The sequence below is a fragment of the Cibotium barometz genome, chromosome 65, assembly GCF_041138505.1.
Source record: "Cibotium barometz isolate CiBa-2024 chromosome 65, ASM4113850v1, whole genome shotgun sequence".
In the NCBI taxonomy this organism is placed as follows: domain Eukaryota; kingdom Viridiplantae; phylum Streptophyta; class Polypodiopsida; order Cyatheales; family Cibotiaceae; genus Cibotium; species Cibotium barometz.
In genome coordinates this window covers 3,781,097-3,802,794 of record NC_141110.1, presented here as the reverse complement: position 1 = coordinate 3,802,794, position 21,698 = coordinate 3,781,097, and the positions used below count along the sequence as shown (strand labels likewise).

The 21,698-nt window shown below is 46.6% G+C and overlaps 2 protein-coding genes and 2 pseudogenes across 2 annotated transcripts in view; all 4 read right to left on the bottom strand.

Moving 5' to 3' along the window:
• LOC147602846 (histone-binding protein MSI1-like) overlaps positions 1 to 21,698 on the bottom strand; it is a 75,281-nt gene that overhangs the window by 18,362 nt on the left and 35,221 nt on the right. The window lies entirely within an intron of this gene.
• On the bottom strand, positions 1,950 to 12,003 carry LOC147602849 (uncharacterized). Its single transcript, XM_086797186.1, has 3 exons — positions 11,915 to 12,003; positions 2,542 to 2,863; positions 1,950 to 2,411 (listed from the first exon to the last, which is right to left on the bottom strand). Exons 1-3 carry the CDS (start codon positions 12,001 to 12,003, stop codon positions 1,950 to 1,952), a joined length of 873 nt encoding a protein of 290 aa, XP_086653312.1.
• On the bottom strand, positions 12,047 to 13,939 carry LOC147602848 (uncharacterized; annotated as a pseudogene).
• LOC147602847 (uncharacterized) lies at positions 16,784 to 18,425 on the bottom strand (annotated as a pseudogene).

Sequence of the window (21,698 nt, the reverse complement as noted above, 5' to 3'; positions counted from 1 at the left end):
TACCACCTCCTCCACCCCCGCCCTAAACCACCAATGATGTTCAGCTCTTGCCCGCTTTGAACACGATACCCACAGTGGTATTCGATGATAAGCAGGAGGGCGGAGTTGAGGAGCGTCAGAAAGGTCTTATTAAAGCTTATGGCACAGCGAAGGGGCAACAATTTGTTGTTCTCTTCAACATGGGCGGTTCAGAAGATGCCATCGCTCCGTAGTTGGCAACCAAGATGAGATGTGCCTAGTGCCTTATCATTTGGACGTGGACAAGTTCACTCCCGGCCTGCATACCCATATCACCCAAAAGCTCAACATTTTGCCTTCACAGTCCAGAAGGCTCAGTTTTAGAGGGATTTCATTGTCTCACCCCATCTTGGGTGCGACACGATCCTTGGGATTCAGTGGTTCCACCAGTATGCGTCCATTCTTGATTGGAGGTAGGACACCTTCACGATCGTTGAAGGTTTTACCTGAGCCTACTATCATTCGCAGGGATCGAAGCATTCAGGGTAGGTTGTCAGGTTGACCAGGCTTTGATACCAATGTAGCATATGCCAAGCTAGGACCGCGTGAAACAACGAGGCCTTCTTTAAACTTGAGTTTTGTGAGTCTTTAGCAATCCTTTAGGCAGCATACATGAATTTGAAAGGTGTAGTCTAGACAACACTACATTGGGTCCCAAATTACTCACTGAAGGGACCCACCCCTGCAAGCAAGAGTATTTGCTTTATTTTTTCTCAAGAACTGAATACAAGTTGAACTGTGTCCACAAGACTGAGCAGACAAACTGACTGATTGACCACGAAACACAAGGACAAAGCGACCAAAAGTTGAGCAAAACTGTGCATAAGCTCATAGTAACAAAAAAAACTGTTTCTAGCTTTCGAAACCTTGAAACCTTGAAACCTTGAAACTTCAAAACAGTTTTTAAAAACCTCGAAATCTCTCCAATACGACAGTTTTACCCAAATTTCAAGTTTTGTTATTTTTCACCCCTTTATTTTTATGGGATTTTTTATTTTTGCTTTTCTTCCATATCCTTCTCATCACCTTCCTTCCCTCTTCTTCTCTTGCCTCCCTCCTTCCCTTTTCTATCTTCTGCTACTTCCTTCATTCTCTTCTTCTCTCCTCTTCTTCTCCCTTGCTCTTTTTCTCTTCTCCTCCTCTCTCCTTTCCCCTTTTTCTCCCTTCAATGTCTTAACTCTTTCCCAATTTCTACCTTCTCTTCTTCAATTTCGTAAGAGTCCTTGATTGAACCACTTGTGGCATCTAATCAAGCAAAATTGCCATAATGCCTCACCAAAATAAGGATGGTTCCCCGAGATGAGTGAGAAGAGATCATTTTTTCATCATTACACTGTTTTTACATGGCTACTATAAGTTCTTTTAAGTATTTATACTTTATGAAATTATCGATTTTTCAAAACCTCACGGTTTCTTAGCCAAGGGACGAAACCTTTCGAAACAAAACCCCAAAAACTTCGAAACGAAAAAAACCTCGAAACGTTTCTTGTGACTATGCATAAGCTGTAGGCGACCAAGGATGCATCCAAACGCAGTTTGGATAGGATCATAGTTGCCAGGCGTTTCAGAAACGACAGGTATGAAACGGGTTTCATACGTTTTGAAATGTTTCATAAAAGGTAAGAAACGGGTACAAAAAGGTTTCATACAAAACAGAAAAAACATGTATATTTTTTACTTGAAATATACAAAAGAAAAAACTGTTGACATAACTTATAAGAGACCACACTGAATTCATTTCAATAAAAACAAAATACATGTAAGATATGATGATATCACAAATCACGTGGGTGATCACTGATGACTAAACAAAAATCAAAAGCATCACCACGTGGGTGATGAGTCATGACTCAAAATCCAAGATCAAAATAAATAACATGTCCAAAGTTCAAACTAAATAACATGTCCAAATAAAATGATACTGGCAGCTGCTAGCTACTATCTGCATCTTCATGCTCATCCTCATCTGCATCTTCTGCCTCTGCAGCCTCACTCTCAAAGTCACTGCCGATAGCCGAGTCCTCAAAGGCCTCATCCTCTAGAGGTGTAGGTGCACCACTAGTACTAGCCTCTCGAGAAGATCGTGTAGTGCGAGCCGGAGCCATGATCTCCTCATAGAGCATAGAATAGATGTCTCTCTCCTCCTGAGGAATGTCGGGAATCTCCTTGCACTTCATGATATCAATCTTATCTGGATTCACTTGGCGAGGCTCAATGGGATGACCCTTTTGTTCTAGCAATCGGAGATTGCAATGACAAAAGACAAGCCTCTCCAATTGTGCTGAGGAGAGTCTATTTCTCTTTTTCGTGTGAAAAAGAGCCCATGTACTCCAGTTTCTCTCACAAGGCCCTGAACTGCAATCCTGGGAGAGAACTCTCAGTGCAATCCGTCTCTACATTGTACAAAAAAGAATGTTAAGTTAGAGTCAAAAAGAGAGTAGCATTTGAATGTAGATTTTGAAAGAGTAGGACTCACGAGAGTCCGAGACAAAGATACAAGATTCAAGAATCAAGAAACCTTACCAAGTTGGGTGTCCCAATACCGTATTTCTCCCACCAAGACACTGGCTCCAACTGTGTCTCCCTAAGCAATGCAGTAGCTCGCCCAAACATATGGCTACCGTTGCGGTAAATGAGAAGCTCATCCTCTAGCTTTCTCATCAGCTGTATATCACCTCCCACTCCCACCAACTTGGTAATGTACTCGATCCATCCTGACTCTAGCTCCTCATTGAGGTATTGCTCCTCATTCCTCCAAAGGGGATGCAAAATGTGAGCAACAGCATGGATTGGCCTATGAAACCAATCCCAACGCCGATTCCAGATCTCCTTAATACCTTGAACTCTACATGTAACATGTGACATACATAAGAGATCAAGATTTATAAAATAACTCAAAGACTAAAGTTAAAGCCCAAGGGTGAGCACCTGTCACGCGACAAGGTAGTGAAATCATTGAGAGCTTCACCAATTCTGTCCATGAACTCATAAAGCAGCCCATTGGTACTTCCCTCCATGTCTGTGAGCCGAAGGACACTATACATGGGCTGAAGTGCCTTCACAAGTCCCTCTGCATCCTGCCACCAAGTATCTCTCATGACCATACGAGAGAATGCTATAGACTTGGGCTCATCCTTGTCCTCCCATGCTGTCCATTCACGACACACAACAGTGCGTGATAAGCCGTGTCGCACTCTCACTAGTCTCTCCACCACAATAAACATATATGCAAACCAAGTTTTGGAGAGCTTTAGAAGCTCAAGATCACTATTGGCCTCTTTGTGACAAAGTTCACCATGGTAGATGCAGCTGAAAATACATGGCTCACCCAATCAAGCTTTCCCACATCCTCAATCATCAAGTCAAGGCTGTGTGCTGCACAAGGTGTCCACACAATCTTGGGGAACTCCTCCTCTAACATCCTGCCCATGGATACACAATTGCACCCATTGTCTGTGATCACCTGCACAATGTTATCAGGCCCAATTTCATTGATTGCCTGGCGCATGTGGGACATAATGAACTCCCCTGTAACCACTATCCCTGGCACCGATGCATCTATGGCACGAATGAACATTGTGCCTTTGCAGGAGGACACAAGAATGTTGTACACATTTCTCTTCCGCGCATCTGTCCATCCATCACAAAGCAAAGTACAACCATACTTTGCCCAAGTGGCCTTGAGAGGCTCCATCTCCATCTCCACAGCCAGTTGCTCCTTGCGAAGCTCAGTAGTGCGCAATGTCTCGTAGGAGGGGCCATCCCACTCACACCCAATGCGGGAGAGAGCTCTCATTGCCTTCTTCCATCGAGGAGTCCGGACAATGTGGAAGGATAATCCACATTGAATAAACAACTTCATGAACTCCCTCGTTGCCTCTTTCATGGCAGCCTTTTGCATCCCTGCCTGTACATGTCCTTTCTTGAACACTGGAAGACTAGTTCTTTTGGCTCGAGGTGCCGAGCTAGAACCCTGCAACACCACCTGCAACCTCACCACTGGTATCTTCCTCTCTGATACTGCGAGTCCTCTTGGAGACACTTTGACGTGCTTCAGGCTCTCCCAGATTGGGGATATCCTCAAGGGGGATACCTAGCTGCATGGCCTTCCAAGCCTTGAGGCTATCATAGATTTCTTGTGGCACATGCTTACATGGCCCAATGCCAAAACCCTTTGTTTGTGACAAATGTGCCTTCAACCTGGTGACACTGCCATGGTGCTTATCAGCACAAAAGTTGCATTTCCACTTTCCGGAGCCTGAGCCACCATATCTAGACTCGAAGGTGACATTGTTCCAAAGAGAATCACCTGTTCGAGGCATCCTACAAGGCGGGGATAAATGCAGATTGTTGGCCCTGCAAGTGCGACACATAACATAAACTAATCTCAATAGAGCAAGGGTGGACCGTGGAAGATATGCCATAAATATTGATGGAAGAGAAAAAAGTGTGCTGTTTTGTGAGTTGTGCAGAGAAAACCAACTTAAAGCAAAACATGACATTACCCCTTTGGAAGACCTCCACAAGGCCCAAGGACACCAAGGAGCAGGGGGTCGACACAAGCGATGGAAGGAATCGAAGGATGGCACACAAATCGGCGAACTCACAGGCGGCGGCCACTGGGAAGCGTGATAAACTGCGCCGTACGAATCCACGAAAGAAAACGTTTTTTAAGGTTTTTAAAAACTGCATGATGTATGAAACGCGTTTCATACTGTACGAAACGTTTCGAAACGTTTCGTACGTTTTGAAACTGTATGAAACGCGTTTCTATGCAACACTGGATAGGATCCAAACGTTTGAAACGTTCCAAACGTTCACTCTCTCTCTCTCTCTCTCTCTCTCTCTCTCTCTCTAGACTCTCTCCCTTTTTACTGATGTATTGTAGGGCTAGATACTTACCTTCAGTTCTTTCTTTTCTTTTCCAGACAATGTATCAGATGTCACATGGTTGTAACTTTGGTCTCATAGGTCACTTTGGCCTTTTGAAGACGTTAATATAACATTTCATTTCATTTCATTTCTCTCTCTCTCCCACATATTTACCTGCTCCTTTCAAACATTCCCTCCCTCTACAATGGGAGGGTCTGTAGATGACAAAATCAGCCAGCTTGATCATATCCTTAGGGATCTTATCAAGGACCAGAAGAAGACATTGGACAGCACCATCACCGCCATCAAGAAGGACTTATTGACGCGCATGGGGAAGCTGGAGGCCGAAGCCGAAATATGGAAGGAAGAGAAGCTTACCATGCAAGAGGAGTGGGAGAAGGAAAAGCTCGCCATGCAGGAGGAAATCAACCTTTTGAAGGGCGAAGTGGCATCCTTACGCGATCGTCCACGGGAGGAAGGAGAGACTCTTGAGGTGGACAAAGAGGCAATCAAAGAAGAGATCACCAAAACCCTCACCCACACAATCGAGGGGAAAATGGAGGCGGCCTGCGAAGGAAGGGTAGAAGTGATGAAGAAGAACATCAAAAAGGAGGTGCAAGAAGATGTACAAGTGATGAAGAAGAACATCAAGAAGGAGGTACAAGAAGATGTACACATGATGCACTCTACTCTTGATGAAGAGAAGATGCGACGGATCCGGCGCCTCAACATCCGAGTCACAGGGATACCAGAGAGCACTACCTCCACGCCCGAGATTGACGGGCGGAACCTATGTACCAAGCTAGGACTAAAGGAGGATGAGCCGCTCCCATTCACTAGAGTATGGAGGACAACCCCAAAGGACTCCACCAAAGGCAAGGCCTTAGTGCTACAGTTCCCGGACGAGGAGAGTAGGATGAGCTTTATGAGAAGACGGGCTATCTTGAGGAGCTTGCCAAGGGACCCCATCTACTTCGATGATGACCTCACATGAATGCAACTGGAGCACAGAAGATTATGCATGCCGAAGAACAAGGCGGCACGCAAAGAAGGGAAGAAGGCACATTATAGGGATGGTCACATCTACATTGATGGGAAGAGGGTCGAATAGCGCCATCTGGCCTATGAGACACGGAGGAAACAACATGAAGACATAGAGATACACATAGCAATCTGGAACTGTAATGGAGTCCTATGGACACATCCAGGGAGACTTGAGGAGGTGATGGAGGACCGGGATATCATCTTGATGACAAAGACACATGAGAGCCCGGAGAGGGGCTTACCACGGGTTGAGGGTTATCAGTGGGAGTCAGCTCACCGACAGGGGATGAGACAGGCCACCTCCCGAGGTTCAGGAGGTATTGCAGTGCTTTTCAGGCATGGGTTACATGAGCATGTTCGAGTCGTAGCATGAGACTCGGAGGCGAGATACATGTGGATTAGCTTACGCCTCTCGGAGACCAGATGGATTTATATCGCCCTTTGCTACTTTCCTCTGAAGGGGTCGCGGTTTGCCACCACCGAGGAGCCGGGTGGAGGAGAGGCTAGTGAGTCTCCATACTCTGTCTTATCTGAGGAGATCTTACACTATTCGACACTGGGAGAAGTCTTCTTGATGGGGGACTTCAATGCACGGAGCTCAGAGCAGATAGTGCGAGATCTATGACTTTGAGGATCCCCTGGGATCTCCGCTGATGGAGGAGCTGACAGCACTGGATATGGGCAACATTTGCTGGAGCTTGGGGCCCGACACCATCTCGTTATTTATAACGGGATGACTCAGTGGCCAGATTCAGGTGGGTTGACTTGCTTTCCAGTGGGAGGCGGCAATAGTACAGTGGATTATGTGATGGGATCCCGGGAGGCAGCAGATATGGTGTCTCACTTCACCGTACCACCATGCCCCATTGGGGCGGATCATACATACCTATCCCTCACTTTCAGGAGCTTATTGGAGACCCACCCACCCATCATACAGCCACCACGCACTATTTTTCACTTCACTCAGGACCTAGCTGAGGTGTACGACTATCATGTTCATGATCAGCTATTTGCCTTAGATCCATCGACACCCATGGCCATGCTCACCTCCCAGCTCTCACATGTACTGCACTCCGCAGCCGCGAGGAGTTTCCCATACCACATACAGACAGGACGGCCACCTACATCTGGGAGCATGCCCCAGAACCGATGGTATGATGATGAGTGCAGAAACCTTTACCGCAGTCTCCGAGTGCAGAGGGCTCGCGGGGAGATCACCCGGGGGCAGGCAGGTAGGAGGATGCATACTCTCACCCACCGTAAGCGGCGAGCTTATGAGGAGGCTCAGTACTCGGACACATATCACATGCTCATGAGCAGAGATGCTGCTGCTGCTTGGAGGAGACTCAGAGAGCCCCGTCCTCCCACACCTATTGCCGATCCTCAGACCTGGCAGACATATGCAGAGAGACTTTATGATGTGCCTGCACAGCCCCCTATACCACAGCCCACAGAGCCATGCTCCAGAGTCTCCACATTCTTCACCCCACCTATGGTTAGGAGGGCCATATGCCGACTCCAACATGGACGGGCGGCAGATCATACCGGATTATAGGGAGAGCATCTCATCTATGCTATTGATACATTGGCACCATTTCTTGCTCATCTCTTCAATAGAGCTCTGTCAGAGGGGTTTCCGGCTGAGTGGACGATGCACACTATTGTGCCGATCCATAAAGCGGGAGATGTACTAGACCCCGGGAACTACAGGACCATCATGATTGGCCATATATTGGCCAAACTATACGGGGCAGTTTTGGAGGCAGAGCTGAGCACTCATGCAGAGGTTGGGGGATTGAAAGCAGCACGCCAGGCAGGCTTCCGTCGAGCCTTCTCGACCATCGACCACATTTTTACATTGAGGTGCCTGATTGATCAGGCCAAGGCACAGAGGCAACGGCTCTATTGTTGCTTTGTGGATTTCCGCAAGGCATTTGATACTGTGCCCAAAGAGCGCCTCTTTCGGCGACTATCTACAGACACTAGGCATACCTTCAAACATGATGTGGGGCATACACAGGCTATATGAGCAGGTCTTTGGGAGAGTCCGATGCCCAGGAGGCTTGTCCGACATAGTTGCTAGCACCATTGGTGTGAAGCAGGGGTGCCCGCTCTCCCCCACGCTCTTTGGGCTCTATATTAATGAGGTGGTCGATTACATCACACAGGGAGGAGGCTCTGGGGTTGAGCTATCAGGTATTACTGTCCATGTTATGCTTTATGTTGATGACATCGTCTTGGTATCCGACACGCAGGTTGGGCTTCAAAGACACCTTGTGGCTCTTGATGACTTCTACGCACAGCAGGGGCTCACAGTGAACCTTGGGAAAACCAAGGTTATGATCTTCCACACTTCACCCGCAGTCAGGAGCCACACTACTCTCACATTAGCAAGAGGGCGGGTCGAGGTGGTGAGCTCTTATGTTTACCTTGGCATCACATTTACTAGCTCAGCTGGACGCTTCTCCATGGCTCAGGCAGTCCGAGACAGAGTGACCCGGGGGTATGCAGCTCTTGCTGGCCTTGAGCGTCAGTGCCATCAGGCACATTTTCAGGAACCCTGCACGAAGGGGTGGCTCTTTGATACATTAGTGACACCAGCCTTGATGTATGCAGCAGCGGTTTGGGCACCAGGGCTTGCAACCTCCACATGGGTACAGCTGGAGAGACCACAGATCTTGATGCTCTCGAGGATGATACGTAGCAAACCATCTGTCCCGCACGACATTGTTCGAGCTGAGTTTGCTGCACCACCTATGGCAGTGGAGGCATTGTTCCAGACGATCTCCTTTATATACAAGATGAGGGAGATGCCCATGGAGAGATTATCCCGCCGAGCTTTTGAGGCATCCAGACAGCTGGCCGAGGCTGGACACACTGGATCTTGGTATGCACAGATGCTACAGTGGGATGGTATAGACATTGAGCGGTTGCCACCTTTTCAGTATGACCAGTCTGCTCCACGGGGTTACCTCTCTCTCAATGAGAGGAACAGAGTGATGAGACAGGACATATGGCAGCACTACATACAGGAGACATGGACAGACCACAGAGCCCACTACCACCGAAGATGCTGTATTACAGAGACCACTTTATGAGCATCTCAGGGGGATGGGTTTATACATCGACCGCGGTACATGGATGTATACATGCCACACAGCTCTCACGTTGCTATTGGACAGCTACGAGTCTCATCACATCAACTAGAGATAGAGGCTGGGAGAGCGGCATGGGTTCCTAGAGCTGAGCGGATATGCAGATTGTGCCGCGAGGAGGTGAAGACTGAGGATCACTTTGTATGTAGATGTAGAGCCCACCAGGGGGTCAGAGATAGATCTGCAGGATTGTTTGAGGAGCACTCTTCACTACATCAGTTGATGGAGGCCTCGGACCAGCGACAGCTTGGCAGACTACTACTAGAGCTTCATAGTTCTCGAGAGAGACTCCTCCAGACACCCGCTCCCACTAGGGGTGGGAGACAGTCCCAGCTCACAGATTTCTTCCAGAGAGCTATGCCAGTGCCAGCTGATGTACCACGTGGGATGACCGCACAGAGAGCAGAGGAATTGAGAGCCAGGAGGAGACCTAGACAGACTGGACATAGAGCACCCCGACTCCGTAAAACCAGGCTATGGACACATAAAGCGGTAATTCATTCACAAATGACCTGGACTTACTCAGACACACAATCACAGAATCCTCGCTCCCTCGCTCAACAACACATTGGCCCCGAAGTCCGGCGCCCCTTGCGGTATTTCTTTATTGTTAAAAAGTTGGAAAAAATACAAAGCACGAGTGCAACAAAGCACTCTACTTGCACCAGCTGAGTTTTACAAATTCTGGGAGAAATTTGCCAACATAACTGCACTAAAACTGTTCCATAACATCTCAGAATGAGTCCCAACTGACAGGCTCACTTCCATAAGCATCAGACTACCCAATGGAGTCCAAAACATCACAAATCAGCTTGCTGTAATTTTCTGCACAGACCTGTTTTCAGCCCAAATTAACCCTTGTACTGTCCTGGAAGACTTTAGCAAAGTCCTACTGCATTCTGGCATCAACCGGGCAACATAACAGCCCAAAAACAGCACCTAAACAGTGCTGAAACAGCGTTGTATCGAAGAGGTTATTACCCTCTTCCGTCCCTGCTTTGGTGTAGGAACTAACTACACCGGTTCCTGTTCAAGGAGGCAACTAGCCTCTGCATATAAGCATGAAATTCACACAACTGTACCTGATTTTATCTGATGAGAGCAAGCTCAACCCTCAATACATGAGTTGCAGGGCAAGGCAGTGCACCACAATAGCTCTTAACCTGCAACAAACCACCATTATGGCTGCAAATGAGCCTCATTCAGCTCAAAATCCCACGCTTCCCCCTTCTCAATGTGGAAAATGCACATAAATTTGACACTTGGCACATTTTTAAGCCTTTTCCACATGCAATCTTCCAAGCTAAAAATCTCCTGACTGGTTCTCATTCTCACAACAGTCCTTTGCCAGCTTTTGGTCCCCTTGACATTCTGCACAAACTGATGTGAACACTTTTCAATTCCGACACTGCCAAAAATAGCAGTTCCCTAGATTTTAGGGATGATGTCATCTGCATTCCTTCTGGTCTCCTGACCATCTTTGACACTATGGTCACTTCAGAATTTGCTTAGAATTCAAGATACATTCACATTTCGGTGGCGGCCACTTACTAGTGTATACCGGCCTATGCCCTCATTCAGTGGCCATGTCCTGGACACCATCATTCATCTTTTAGTGCAGTTCTCAGGCTTAGCCAACCACTGGTCCAAAGTCCCACTGGCTGACCCATTCTGACATTGCAATGGCCCAAGCCCTTCCAAGAGATCCCGGGGGAAAACAACAGCAACCAAAGAGAAAGAAAAGAAAAATATATATTTATAAAGAAATGTAAATAAAGAAAACAACTGCAAAAAGTTTCACCTACTGGTGACATACCCCCCTCTTGAAAGAAGCAAGCGACCTCGATTGCAAGTCCACATGCAAACGGATGACACAGGACGATCACAAGATTCCGCAGGTGATTAGTGTCATCGCATGTATCTCCTGCCAACGGATGACACGGGGCGATGATAGGGATTCCCCACTGCCATTTGTGCCATCGCAGGTTCAAGCCTTTCAAATACATGTTTCCGGATGCAACACAGGGCGATAGCATATATCTTGTACTATTAGTGTCACAACATGTAAATCATTCATTTGAAGCGTAACAGATACAACTTCAAAGCACTGAAAGTTCATTCATTGATTAAGTCATTGACAACAAATGTCAAAACTGTACATTGCCAAACATATAATACAAATGTACAGGTCATTCAGAATTCAGGTTCAAAAAGCAGAAATAACTGGGACAGACTCTCCTTTCAGCTTCACATCCAGAACATGAGTCTTGTCCCTATGTACAATTGTGATTTTCCTGTTGAAAGCATCCAACACTGCATGTTTCCTATGACACCATGGAATTCCCAATAGGACATCACATCCTTCCAAGGGCATGATAAGAAACTCCTCTGTGTCGACATAACTCTGTATATGCATGGGAAGTTTGCCAAGTATAGGAGTGACAGGAACTGAATGCCCAGGGCATGCCAAATCAGCCTGTCCAACTGGTCCCATCTCTTCAACACGAATTCCCAACTTGGCTGCCAATGCTGGTGAAATAAAGTTGGCTCGAGCACCAGGGTCAAAGAAAATCAGCACTGTAGCATCTCTCATTTTACCCCATGCTCTGCACAATTCTGTCGCATCATCACATGCCTGGTCACCAACCATGTCAAGTATCAATCCTGCACTCGGCATTGTCTTCTTCTTGGGTGGCCCTTGTTTATCCTCCGCATCTTTTGCTGGCTGTTGTGGATATTTTGCAGCCATATGCCCTTTCTGTTCACAAATGAAACATTTCCCAGCTTGCATCAATGCCTTTCTCTCTTCAAATGACTTGCCATACAGTGGCCTCTTCTGTCCTTTGCCTTGAGGTTCCTTCTTCATTGTGCTCTTGAAACCACCTGAACCTCCCTGAAGCAATGCATTAGCCATGTTTGCATTCTCAATTAGTTGAGTCATGTTGGAAACATTGGTCTTAATACAGTAATCCCTGATCTCTTTGGGCAAACCACAGCAATACTTCTCTATTTGCTCTGACAATGGCACTGTCCTGTAAGAAGTTATCGGCAAGAGTGCATCCCAAAACTTCTTATTGTACTCTTCCAGATTTGCACAATTAGCTGCATCCAGTTTGTGCCATGCTGTCATCACATCCACTTCGAAGGTGTTTGTCAGCCATGCAAAAGAGAAATGCTGCTTGAATTGGACCCATGTAGCAGGTGCCTGTCCTTGCATCAACAGTGAGGTCCACCACTGCAATGCGTTAGCTTTCAAGAAAGTAGCAGCCTTCCGCACCTTAGAAGACTCTGTGAAGTTGCCTCCAGTGAATGCTGCATCAAACTGCTGAATGAAAGTCAGCGCTTTCAATTTGTCCTGCATCCCACTGAAAGTCTCAAACTTGACTGCTTGACCACCTTCTTTGTAATCCTTTTGGATCCGAAATGAGTCCGAATCGCATCTGACCACAACAAGAAAGATCCGGGTTGCTTGTCACACATTTGTCCATGCATGACTCGATTTTCATGCCTCTTCGGCGCCGATTGGGCCACGGTTGGAATTTTTTTCCATTTGGCACGCTCGTGCATCTTTTTTGAGAACCCGGATTCGGACAGTTAGAAGTTGAGGATCCGGGACCCCATCAGAGAACGGACCACACGGACTTGTACTAGGGAAGTTGCTCTATATCCACATCACTCCGTGCATGGATTTGGGCATCGCAATCACTTCTCCCAGCGCGTCAAAGTTAGGTCTCGACGAAGATAGTGCAAAATCGCCATAACAGAGTTTCGGATCCGAAATGAGTCCAAATCGCATCTGAACACAACAAGAAAGATCCGGGTTGCTTGTCACACATTTGTCCATGCATGATTCGATTTTCATGCCTCTTCGGCGCCGTTTGGGCCATGGTTGGAAATTTTCGCCATTTGGCATGCTCGTGCATCTTTTTCGAGAACCCGGATTCGGACAGTTAGAAGTTGAGGATCCGGGACCCCATCAGAGAACGGACCACACGGACTTGTACTAGGGAAGTTGCTCTATGTCCACGTCACTCCGTGCATGGATTTGGGCATTGCAATCACTTCTCCTAGCGCGTCAAAGTTGGGTCCCGGCGGCGAAGATAGTACAAAATCGCCATAACACAGTTTCGGATCTGCAATGAGTCCGAATCGCATCTGAACACAACAAGAAAGATCCGGGTTGCTTGCCACACATTTGTCCATTCATGATTCGATTTTCATGCCTCTGCTCTTGGGGGTCAAGTAATCATAGACTGGCGGCTGTAAGAATGGTAAATCCTTCTGCACTTTCTCTGCACCAGTCCTTGCCGCCCTTTGTCCACTAGGCTGAGAAAATTCAGCCACATTAACAGGTGCTACAGGCATCAAAACTGGACTGAAATGTGTCTGAAGTCCAGGCAACACACCTATGTTGGCATAAAGAGGGTTCACAAATTCTGTAGGCATCAGTCCTGGTGACCCTCTTGGCATCAAACCTGGCAAAGCTGTGGGCGGTCTAGAAATGGCCTGGAAAATAGACCCACCACCAAAATAACCAGGTTGGGCAGCAACCAAAGGAGGAATGGTCGGCAGAACCATTTGTGCATTACTGCCCTGACCATTAACTGCCTGATTCTGTGCCTGTGTAACATGCTGCACTGGATTAGTTGCCACTGCTGGTGTCTGCTCTACATGCTGTGGCATCCTTGGCACTTGTTCCTGTGCCCTCTCAACTGCATGCTGAGATGATTCAGCCTGGGAATCCCCTGTCCTTGACTGCAAATATCTCTTCATCTTGGGATTCTTCACCAGCTGTTCAAAGGTACCAACCATGCTCAGGAGCTGCGCATGAAATAAATCCTCTTGTTCCTGTTCTTCTACTCACATGGCTGACTGTGACAATGGCTGTGTCCGCTCAGATGCTGACACTCTGGCACCTGTCATCTCTCTACGGTGTCGGCGGGTAGAAGAGAAACTCTCTTCTGCCGGGAGGTTTCCTTTTCCCTTATCTGCCATGCTGTCTACGGAGCCCTCAAAGGAATGCTGTATCCAAAGAAAGAGACCGTACTCTTTCTCACCTGTAATCAGTTGTACCTCACTATGTGTGTCTCCTGTTCACCCAATCCAATCCGTGTCCGGGCTCTTGCAGAAAAGAGGACCCTATCCCGGCAATGGAACCATAAAACTGGGCTATGGACACATAAAGCGGTAATTCATTCACAAATAACCTGGACTTACTCAGACACACAATCACAGAATCCTCGCTCCCTCGCTCAACAACACATTGGCCCCGAAGTCCGGCGCCCTTGCGGTATTTCTTTATTGTTAAAAAGTTAAAAAATACAAAGCACGAGTGCAACAAAGCACTCTACTTGCACCAGCTGAGTTTTACAAATTCTGGGAGAAATTTGCCAACATAACTGCACTAAAACTATTCCATAACATCTCAGAATGAGTCCCAACTGAGACAGGCTCACTTCCATAGGCATCAGACTACCCAATGGAGTCCAAAACATCACAATTCAGCTTGCTGTAATTTTCTGCACAGACCTGTTTTCAGCCCAAATTAACCCTTGTACTGTCCTGGAAGACTTTAGCAAAGTCCTGCTGCATTCTGGCATCAACCAGGCAACATAACAGCCCAAAAACAGCACCTAAACAGTGCTGAAACAGCGTTCTATCGAAGAGGTTATTACCCTCTTCCGTCCCTGCTTTGGTGTAGGAACTAACTACACCGGTTCCTGTTCAAGGAGGCAACTAGCCTCTGCATATAAGCATGAAATTCACACAACTGTACCTGATTTTATCTGATGAGAGCATTACCATAGTCTGCAAGAGAGAGAGAGAGAGGCTGTGGGGAGCAGCTCAACCCTCAATACATGAGTTGCAGGGCAAGGGAGTGCACCACAATAGCTCTTAACCTGCAACAAACCACCATGATGGCTGCAAATGAGCCTCATTCAGCTCAAAATCCCACGCTTCCCCCTTCTCAATGTGGAAAATGCACATAAATTTGACACTTGGCACATTTTTAAGCCTTTTCCACATGCAATCTTCCAAGCTAAAAATCTCCTGACTGGTTCACATTCTCACAACAGTCCTTTGCCAGCTTTTGGTCCCCTTGACATTCTGCACAAACTGATGTGAACACTTTTCAATTCCGACAGTGCCAAAAATAGCAGTTCCCTAGATTTTAGGGATGATGTCATCTGCATTCCTTCTGGTCTCCAGACCATCTTTGACACTATGGTCACTTCAGAATTTGCTTAGAATTCAAGATACATTCACATTTCGGTGGCGGCCACTTACTAGTGTAAACCGGCCTATGCCCTCATTCAGTGGCCATGTCCTGGACACTATCATTCATCTTTTAGTGCAGTTCTCAGGCTTAGCCAACCACTGGTCCAAAGTCCCACTGGCTGACCCATTCTGACATTGCAATGGCCCAAGCCCTTCCAAGAGATCCCGGGGGAAAACAACAGCAACCAAAGAGAGAGAAAAGAAAAATATATATTTATAAAGAAATGTAAATAAAGAAAACAACTGCAAAAAGTTTCACCTACTGGTGACATACCCCCCTCTTGAAAGAAGCAAGCGACCTCGATTGCAAGTCCACATGCAAACGGATGACACAGGACGATCACAAGATTCCGCAGGTGATTAGTGTCATCGCATGTATCTCCTGCCAACGGATGACACGGGGCGATGATAGGGATTCCCCACTGCCATTTGTGCCATCGCAGGTTCAAGCCTTTCAAATACATGTTTCCGGATGCAACACAGGGCGATAGCATATATCTTGTACTATTAGTGTCACAACATGTAAATCATTCATTTGAAGCGTAACAGATACAACTTCAAAGCACTGAAAGTTCATTCATTGATTAAGTCATTGACAACAAATGTCAAAACTGTACATTGCCAAACATATAATACAAATGTACAGGTCATTCAGAATTCAGGTTCAAAAAGCAGAAATAACTGGGACAGACTCTCCTTTCAGCTTCACATCCAGAACATGAGTCTTGTCCCTATGTACAATTGTGATTTTCCTGTTGAAAGCATCCAACACTGCATGTTTCCTATGACACCATGGAATTCCCAATAGGACATCACATCCTTCCAAGGGCATGATAAGAAACTCCTCTGTGTCGACATAACTCTGTATATGCATGGGAAGTTTGCCAAGTATAGGAGTGACAGGAACTGAATGCCCAGGGCATGCCAAATCAGCCTGTCCAACTGGTCCCATCTCTTCAACACGAATTCCCAACTTGGCTGCCAATGCTGGTGAAATAAAGTTGGCTCGAGCACCAAGGTCAAAGAAAATCAGCACTGTAGCATCTCTGATTTTACCCCATGCTCTGCACAATTCTGTCGCATCATCACATGCCTGGTCACCAACCATGTCAGGTATCAACCCTGCACTCGGCATTGTCTTCTTCTTGGGTGGCCCTTGTTTATCCTCCGCATCTTTTGCTGGCTGTTGTGGACATTTTGCAGCCATATGCCCTTTCTGTTCACAAATGAAACATTTCCCAGCTTGCATCAATGCCTTTCTCTCTTCAAATGACTTGCCATACAGTGGCCTCTTCTGTCCTTTGCCTTGAGGTTCCTTCTTCATTGTGCTCTTGAAACCACCTGAACCTCCCTGAAGCAATGCATTAGCCATGTTTGCATTCTCAATTAGTTGAGTCATGTTGGAAACATTGGTCTTAATACAGTAATCCCTGATCTCTTTGGGCAAACCACAGCAATACTTCTCTATTTGCTCTGACAATGGCACTGTCCTGTAAGAAGTTATCGGCAAGAGTGCATCCCAAAACTTCTTATTGTACTCTTCCAGATTTGCACAATTAGCTGCATCCAGTTTGTGCCATGCTGTCATCACATCCACTTCGAAGGTGTTTGTCAGCCATGCAAAAGAGAACTGCTGCTTGAATTGGACCCATGTAGCAGGTGCCTGTCCTTGCATCAACAGTGAGGTCCACCACTGCAATGCGTTAGCTTTCAAGAAAGTAGCAGCCTTCCGCACCTTAGAAGACTCTGTGAAGTTGCCTCCAGTGAATGCTGCATCAAACTGCTGAATGAAAGTCAGCGCTTTCAATTTGTCCTGCATCCCACTGAAAGTCTCAAACTTGACTGCTTGACCACCTTCTTTGTAATCCTTTTGGATCCGAAATGAGTCCGAATCGCATCTGAACACAACAAGAAAGATCCGGGTTGCTTGTCACACATTTGTCCATGCATGACTCGATTTTCATGCCTCTTTGGCGCCGATTGGGCCACGGTTGGAAATTTTTTCCATTTGGCACGCTCGTGCATCTTTTTTGAGAACCCGGATTCGGACAGTTAGAAGTTGAGGATCCGGGACCCCATCAGAGAACGGACCACACGGACTTGTACTAGGGAAGTTGCTCTATGTCCACATCACTCCGTGCATGGATTTGGGCATCGCAATCACTTCTCCCAGCGCGTCAAAGTTAGGTCTCGACGAAGATAGTGCAAAATCGCCATAACAGAGTTTCGGATCCGAAATGAGTCCAAATCGCATCTGAACACAACAAGAAAGATCCGGGTTGCTTGTCACACATTTGTCCATGCATGATTCGATTTTCATGCCTCTTCGGCGCCGTTTGGACCATGGTTGGAAATTTTCGCCATTTACAGACTTGTACTAGGGAAGTTGCTCTATGTCCACATCACTCCGTGCATGGATTTGGGCATTGCAATCACTTCTCCTAGCGCGTCAAAGTTGGGTCCCGGCGGCGAAGATAGTACAAAATCGCCATAACAGAGTTTCGGATCCGCAATGAGTCCGAATCGCATCTGAACACAACAAGAAAGATCCGGGTTGCTTGCCACACATTTGTCCATTCATGATTCGATTTTCATGCCTCTGCTCTTGGGGGTCAAGTAATCATAGACTGGCGGCTGTAAGAATGGTAAATCCTTCTGCACTTTCTCTGCACCAGTCCTTGCCGCCCTTTGTCCACTAGGCTAAGAAAATTCAGCCACATTAACAGGTGCTACAGGCATCAAAACTGGACTGAAATGTGTCTGAAGTCCAGGCAACACACCTATGTTGGCATAAAGAGGGTTCACAAATTCTGTAGGCATCAGTCCTGGTGACCCTCTTGGCATCAAACCTGGCAAAGCTGTGGGCGGTCTAGCCATGGCCTGGAAAATAGACCCACCACCAAAATAACCAGGTTGGGCAGCAACCAAAGGAGGAATGGTCGGCAGAACCATTTGTGCATTACTGCCCTGACCATTAACTGCCTGATTCTGTGCCTGTGTAACATGCTGCACTGGATTAGCTGCCACTGCTGGTGTCTGCTCTACATGCTGTGGCATCCTTCGCACTTGTTCCTATGCCCTCTCAACTGCATGCTGAGATGATTCAGCCTGGGAATCCCCTGTCCTTGACTGCAAATATCTCTTCATCTTGGGATTCTTCACCAGCTGTTCAAAGGTACCAACCATGCTCAGGAGCTGCGCATGAAATAAATCCTCTTGTTCCTGTTCTTCTACTCACATGGCTGGCTGTGACAATGGCTGTGTCCGCTCAGATGCTGACACTCTGGCACCTGTCATCTCTCTACGGTGTCGGCGGGTAGAAGAGGAACTCTCTTCTGCCGGGAGGTTTCCTTTTCCCTTATCTGCCATGCTGTCTACGGAGCCCTCAAAGGAATGCTGTATCCAAAGAAAGAGACCGTACTCTTTCTCACCTGTAATCAGTTGTACCTCACTATGTGTGTCTCCTGTTCACCCAATCCAATCCGTGTCCAGGCTCTTGCAGAGAAAAGAGGACCCTATCCCGGCAATGGAACCATAAAACCGGGCTATGGACACATAAAGCGGTAATTCATTCACAAATAACCTGGACTTACTCAGACACACAATCACAGAATCCTCGCTCCCTCGCTCCACAATACATTGGCCCCGAAGTCCGGCGCCCCTTGCGGTATTTCTTTATTGTTAAAAAGTTGGAAAAAATACAAAGCACGAGTGCAACAAAGCACTCTACTTGCACCAGCTGAGTTTTACAAATTCTGGGAGAAATTTGCCAACATAACTGCACTAAAACTGTTCCATAACATCTCAGAATGAGTCCCAACTGACAGGCTCACTTCCATAGGCATCAGACTACCCAATGGAGTCCAAAACATCACAATTCAGCTTGCTGTAATTTTCTGCACAGACCTGTTTTCAGCCCAAATTAACCCTTGTAATGTCCTGGAAGACTTTAGCAAAGTCCTACTGCATTCTGGCATCAACCGGGAAACATAACAGCCCAAAAACAGCACCTAAACAGTGCTGAAACAGCGTTGTATCGAAGAGGTTATTACCCTCTTCCGTCCCTGCTTTGGTGTAGGAACTAACTACACTGGTTCCTGTTCAAGGAGGCAACTAGCCTCTGCATATAAGCATGAAATTCACACAACTGTACCTGATTTTATCTGATGAGAGCATTACCATATTCTGCAAGAGAGAGAGAGAGAGAGGCTGTGGGGAGCAAGCTCAACCCTCAATACATGAGTTGCAGGGCAAGGGAGTGCACCACAATAGCTCTTAACCTGCAACAAACCACCATGATGGCTGCAAATGAGCCTCATTCAGCTCAAAATCCCACGCTTCCCCCTTCTCAATGTGGAAAATGCACATAAATTTGACACTTGGCACATTTTTAAGCCTTTTCCACATGCAATCTTCCAAGCTAAAAATCTCCTGACTGGTTCTCATTCTCACAACAGTCCTTTGCCAGCTTTTGGTCCCCTTGACATTCTGCACAAACTGATGTGAACACTTTTCAATTCCGACAGTGCCAAAAATAGCAGTTCCCTAGATTTTAGGGATCATGTCATCTGCATTCCTTCTGATCTCCTGACCATCTTTGACACTATGGTCACTTCAGAATTTGCTTAGAATTCAAGATACATTCACATTTCGGTGGCGGCCACTTACTAGTGTAAACCGGCCTATGCCCTCATTCAGTGGCCATGTCCTGGACACTATCATTCATCTTTTAGTGCAGTTCTCAGGCTTAGCCAACCACTGGTCCAAAGTCCCACTGGCTGACCCATTCTGACATTGCAATGGCCCAAGCCCTTCCAAGAGATCCCGGGGGAAAACAACAGCAACCAAAGAGAGAGAAAAGAAAAATATATATTTATAAAGAAATGTAAATAAAGAAAACAACTGCAAAAAGTTTCACCTACTGGTGACATACCCCCCTCTTGAAAGAAGCAAGCGACCTCGATTGCAAGTCCACATGCAAACGGATGACACAGGACGATCACAAGATTCCGCAGGTGATTAGTGTCATCGCATGTATCTCCTGCCAACGGATGACACGGGGCGATGATAGGGATTCCCCACTGCCATTTGTGCCATCGCAGGTTCAAGCCTTTCAAATACATGTTTCCGGATGCAACACAGGGCGATAGCATATATCTTGTACTATTAGTGTCACAACATGTAAATCATTCATTTGAAGCGTAACAGATACAACTTCAAAGCACTGAAAGTTCATTCATTGATTAAGTCATTGACAACAAATGTCAAAACTGTACATTGCCAAACATATAATACAAATGTACAGGTCATTCAGAATTCAGGTTCAAAAAGCAGAAATAACTGGGACAGACTCTCCTTTCAGCTTCACATCCAGAACATGAGTCTTGTCCCTATGTACAATTGTGATTTTCCTGTTGAAAGCATCCAACACTGCATGTTTCCTATGACACCATGGAATTCCCAATAGGACATCACATCCTTCCAAGGGCATGATAAGAAACTCCTCTGTGTCGACATAACTCTGTATATGCATGGGAAGTTTGCCAAGTATAGGAGTGACAGGAACTGAATGCCCAGGGCATGCCAAATCAGCCTGTCCAACTGGTCCCATCTCTTCAACACGAATTTCCAACTTGGCTGCCAATGCTGGTGAAATAAAGTTGGCTCGAGCACCAGGGTCAAAGAAAATCAGCACTGTAGCATCTCTCATTTTACCCCATGCTCTGCACAATTCTGTCGCATCATCACATGCCTGGTCACCAACCATGTCAGGTATCAATCCTGCACTCGGCATTGTCTTCTTCTTGGGTGGCCCTTGTTTATCCTCCGCATCTTTTGCGTTCAAATGACTTGCCATACAATGGCCTCTTTTGTCCTTTGCCTTGAGGTTCCTTCTTCATTGTGCTCTTGAAACCACCTAAACCTCCCTGAAGCAATGCATTAGCCATGTTTGCATTCTCAATTAGTTGAGTCATGTTGGAAACATTGGTCTTAATACAGTAATCCCTGATCTCTTTGGGCAAACCACAACAATACTTCTCTATTTGCTCTGACAATGGCACTGTCCTGTAAGAAGTTATCGGCGAGAGTGCATCCCAAAACTTCTTATTGTACTCTTCCAGATTTGCACAATTAGCTGCATCCAGTTTGTGCCATGCTGTCATCACATCCACTTCGAAGGTGTTTGTCAGCCATGCAAAAGAGAACTGCTGCTTGAATTGGACCCATGTAGCAGGTGCCTGTCCACAGCATTCCTTTGAGGGCTCCGTAGATAGCATGGCAGATAAGGGAAAAGGAAACCTCCCGGCAGAAGAGAGTTCCTCTTCTACC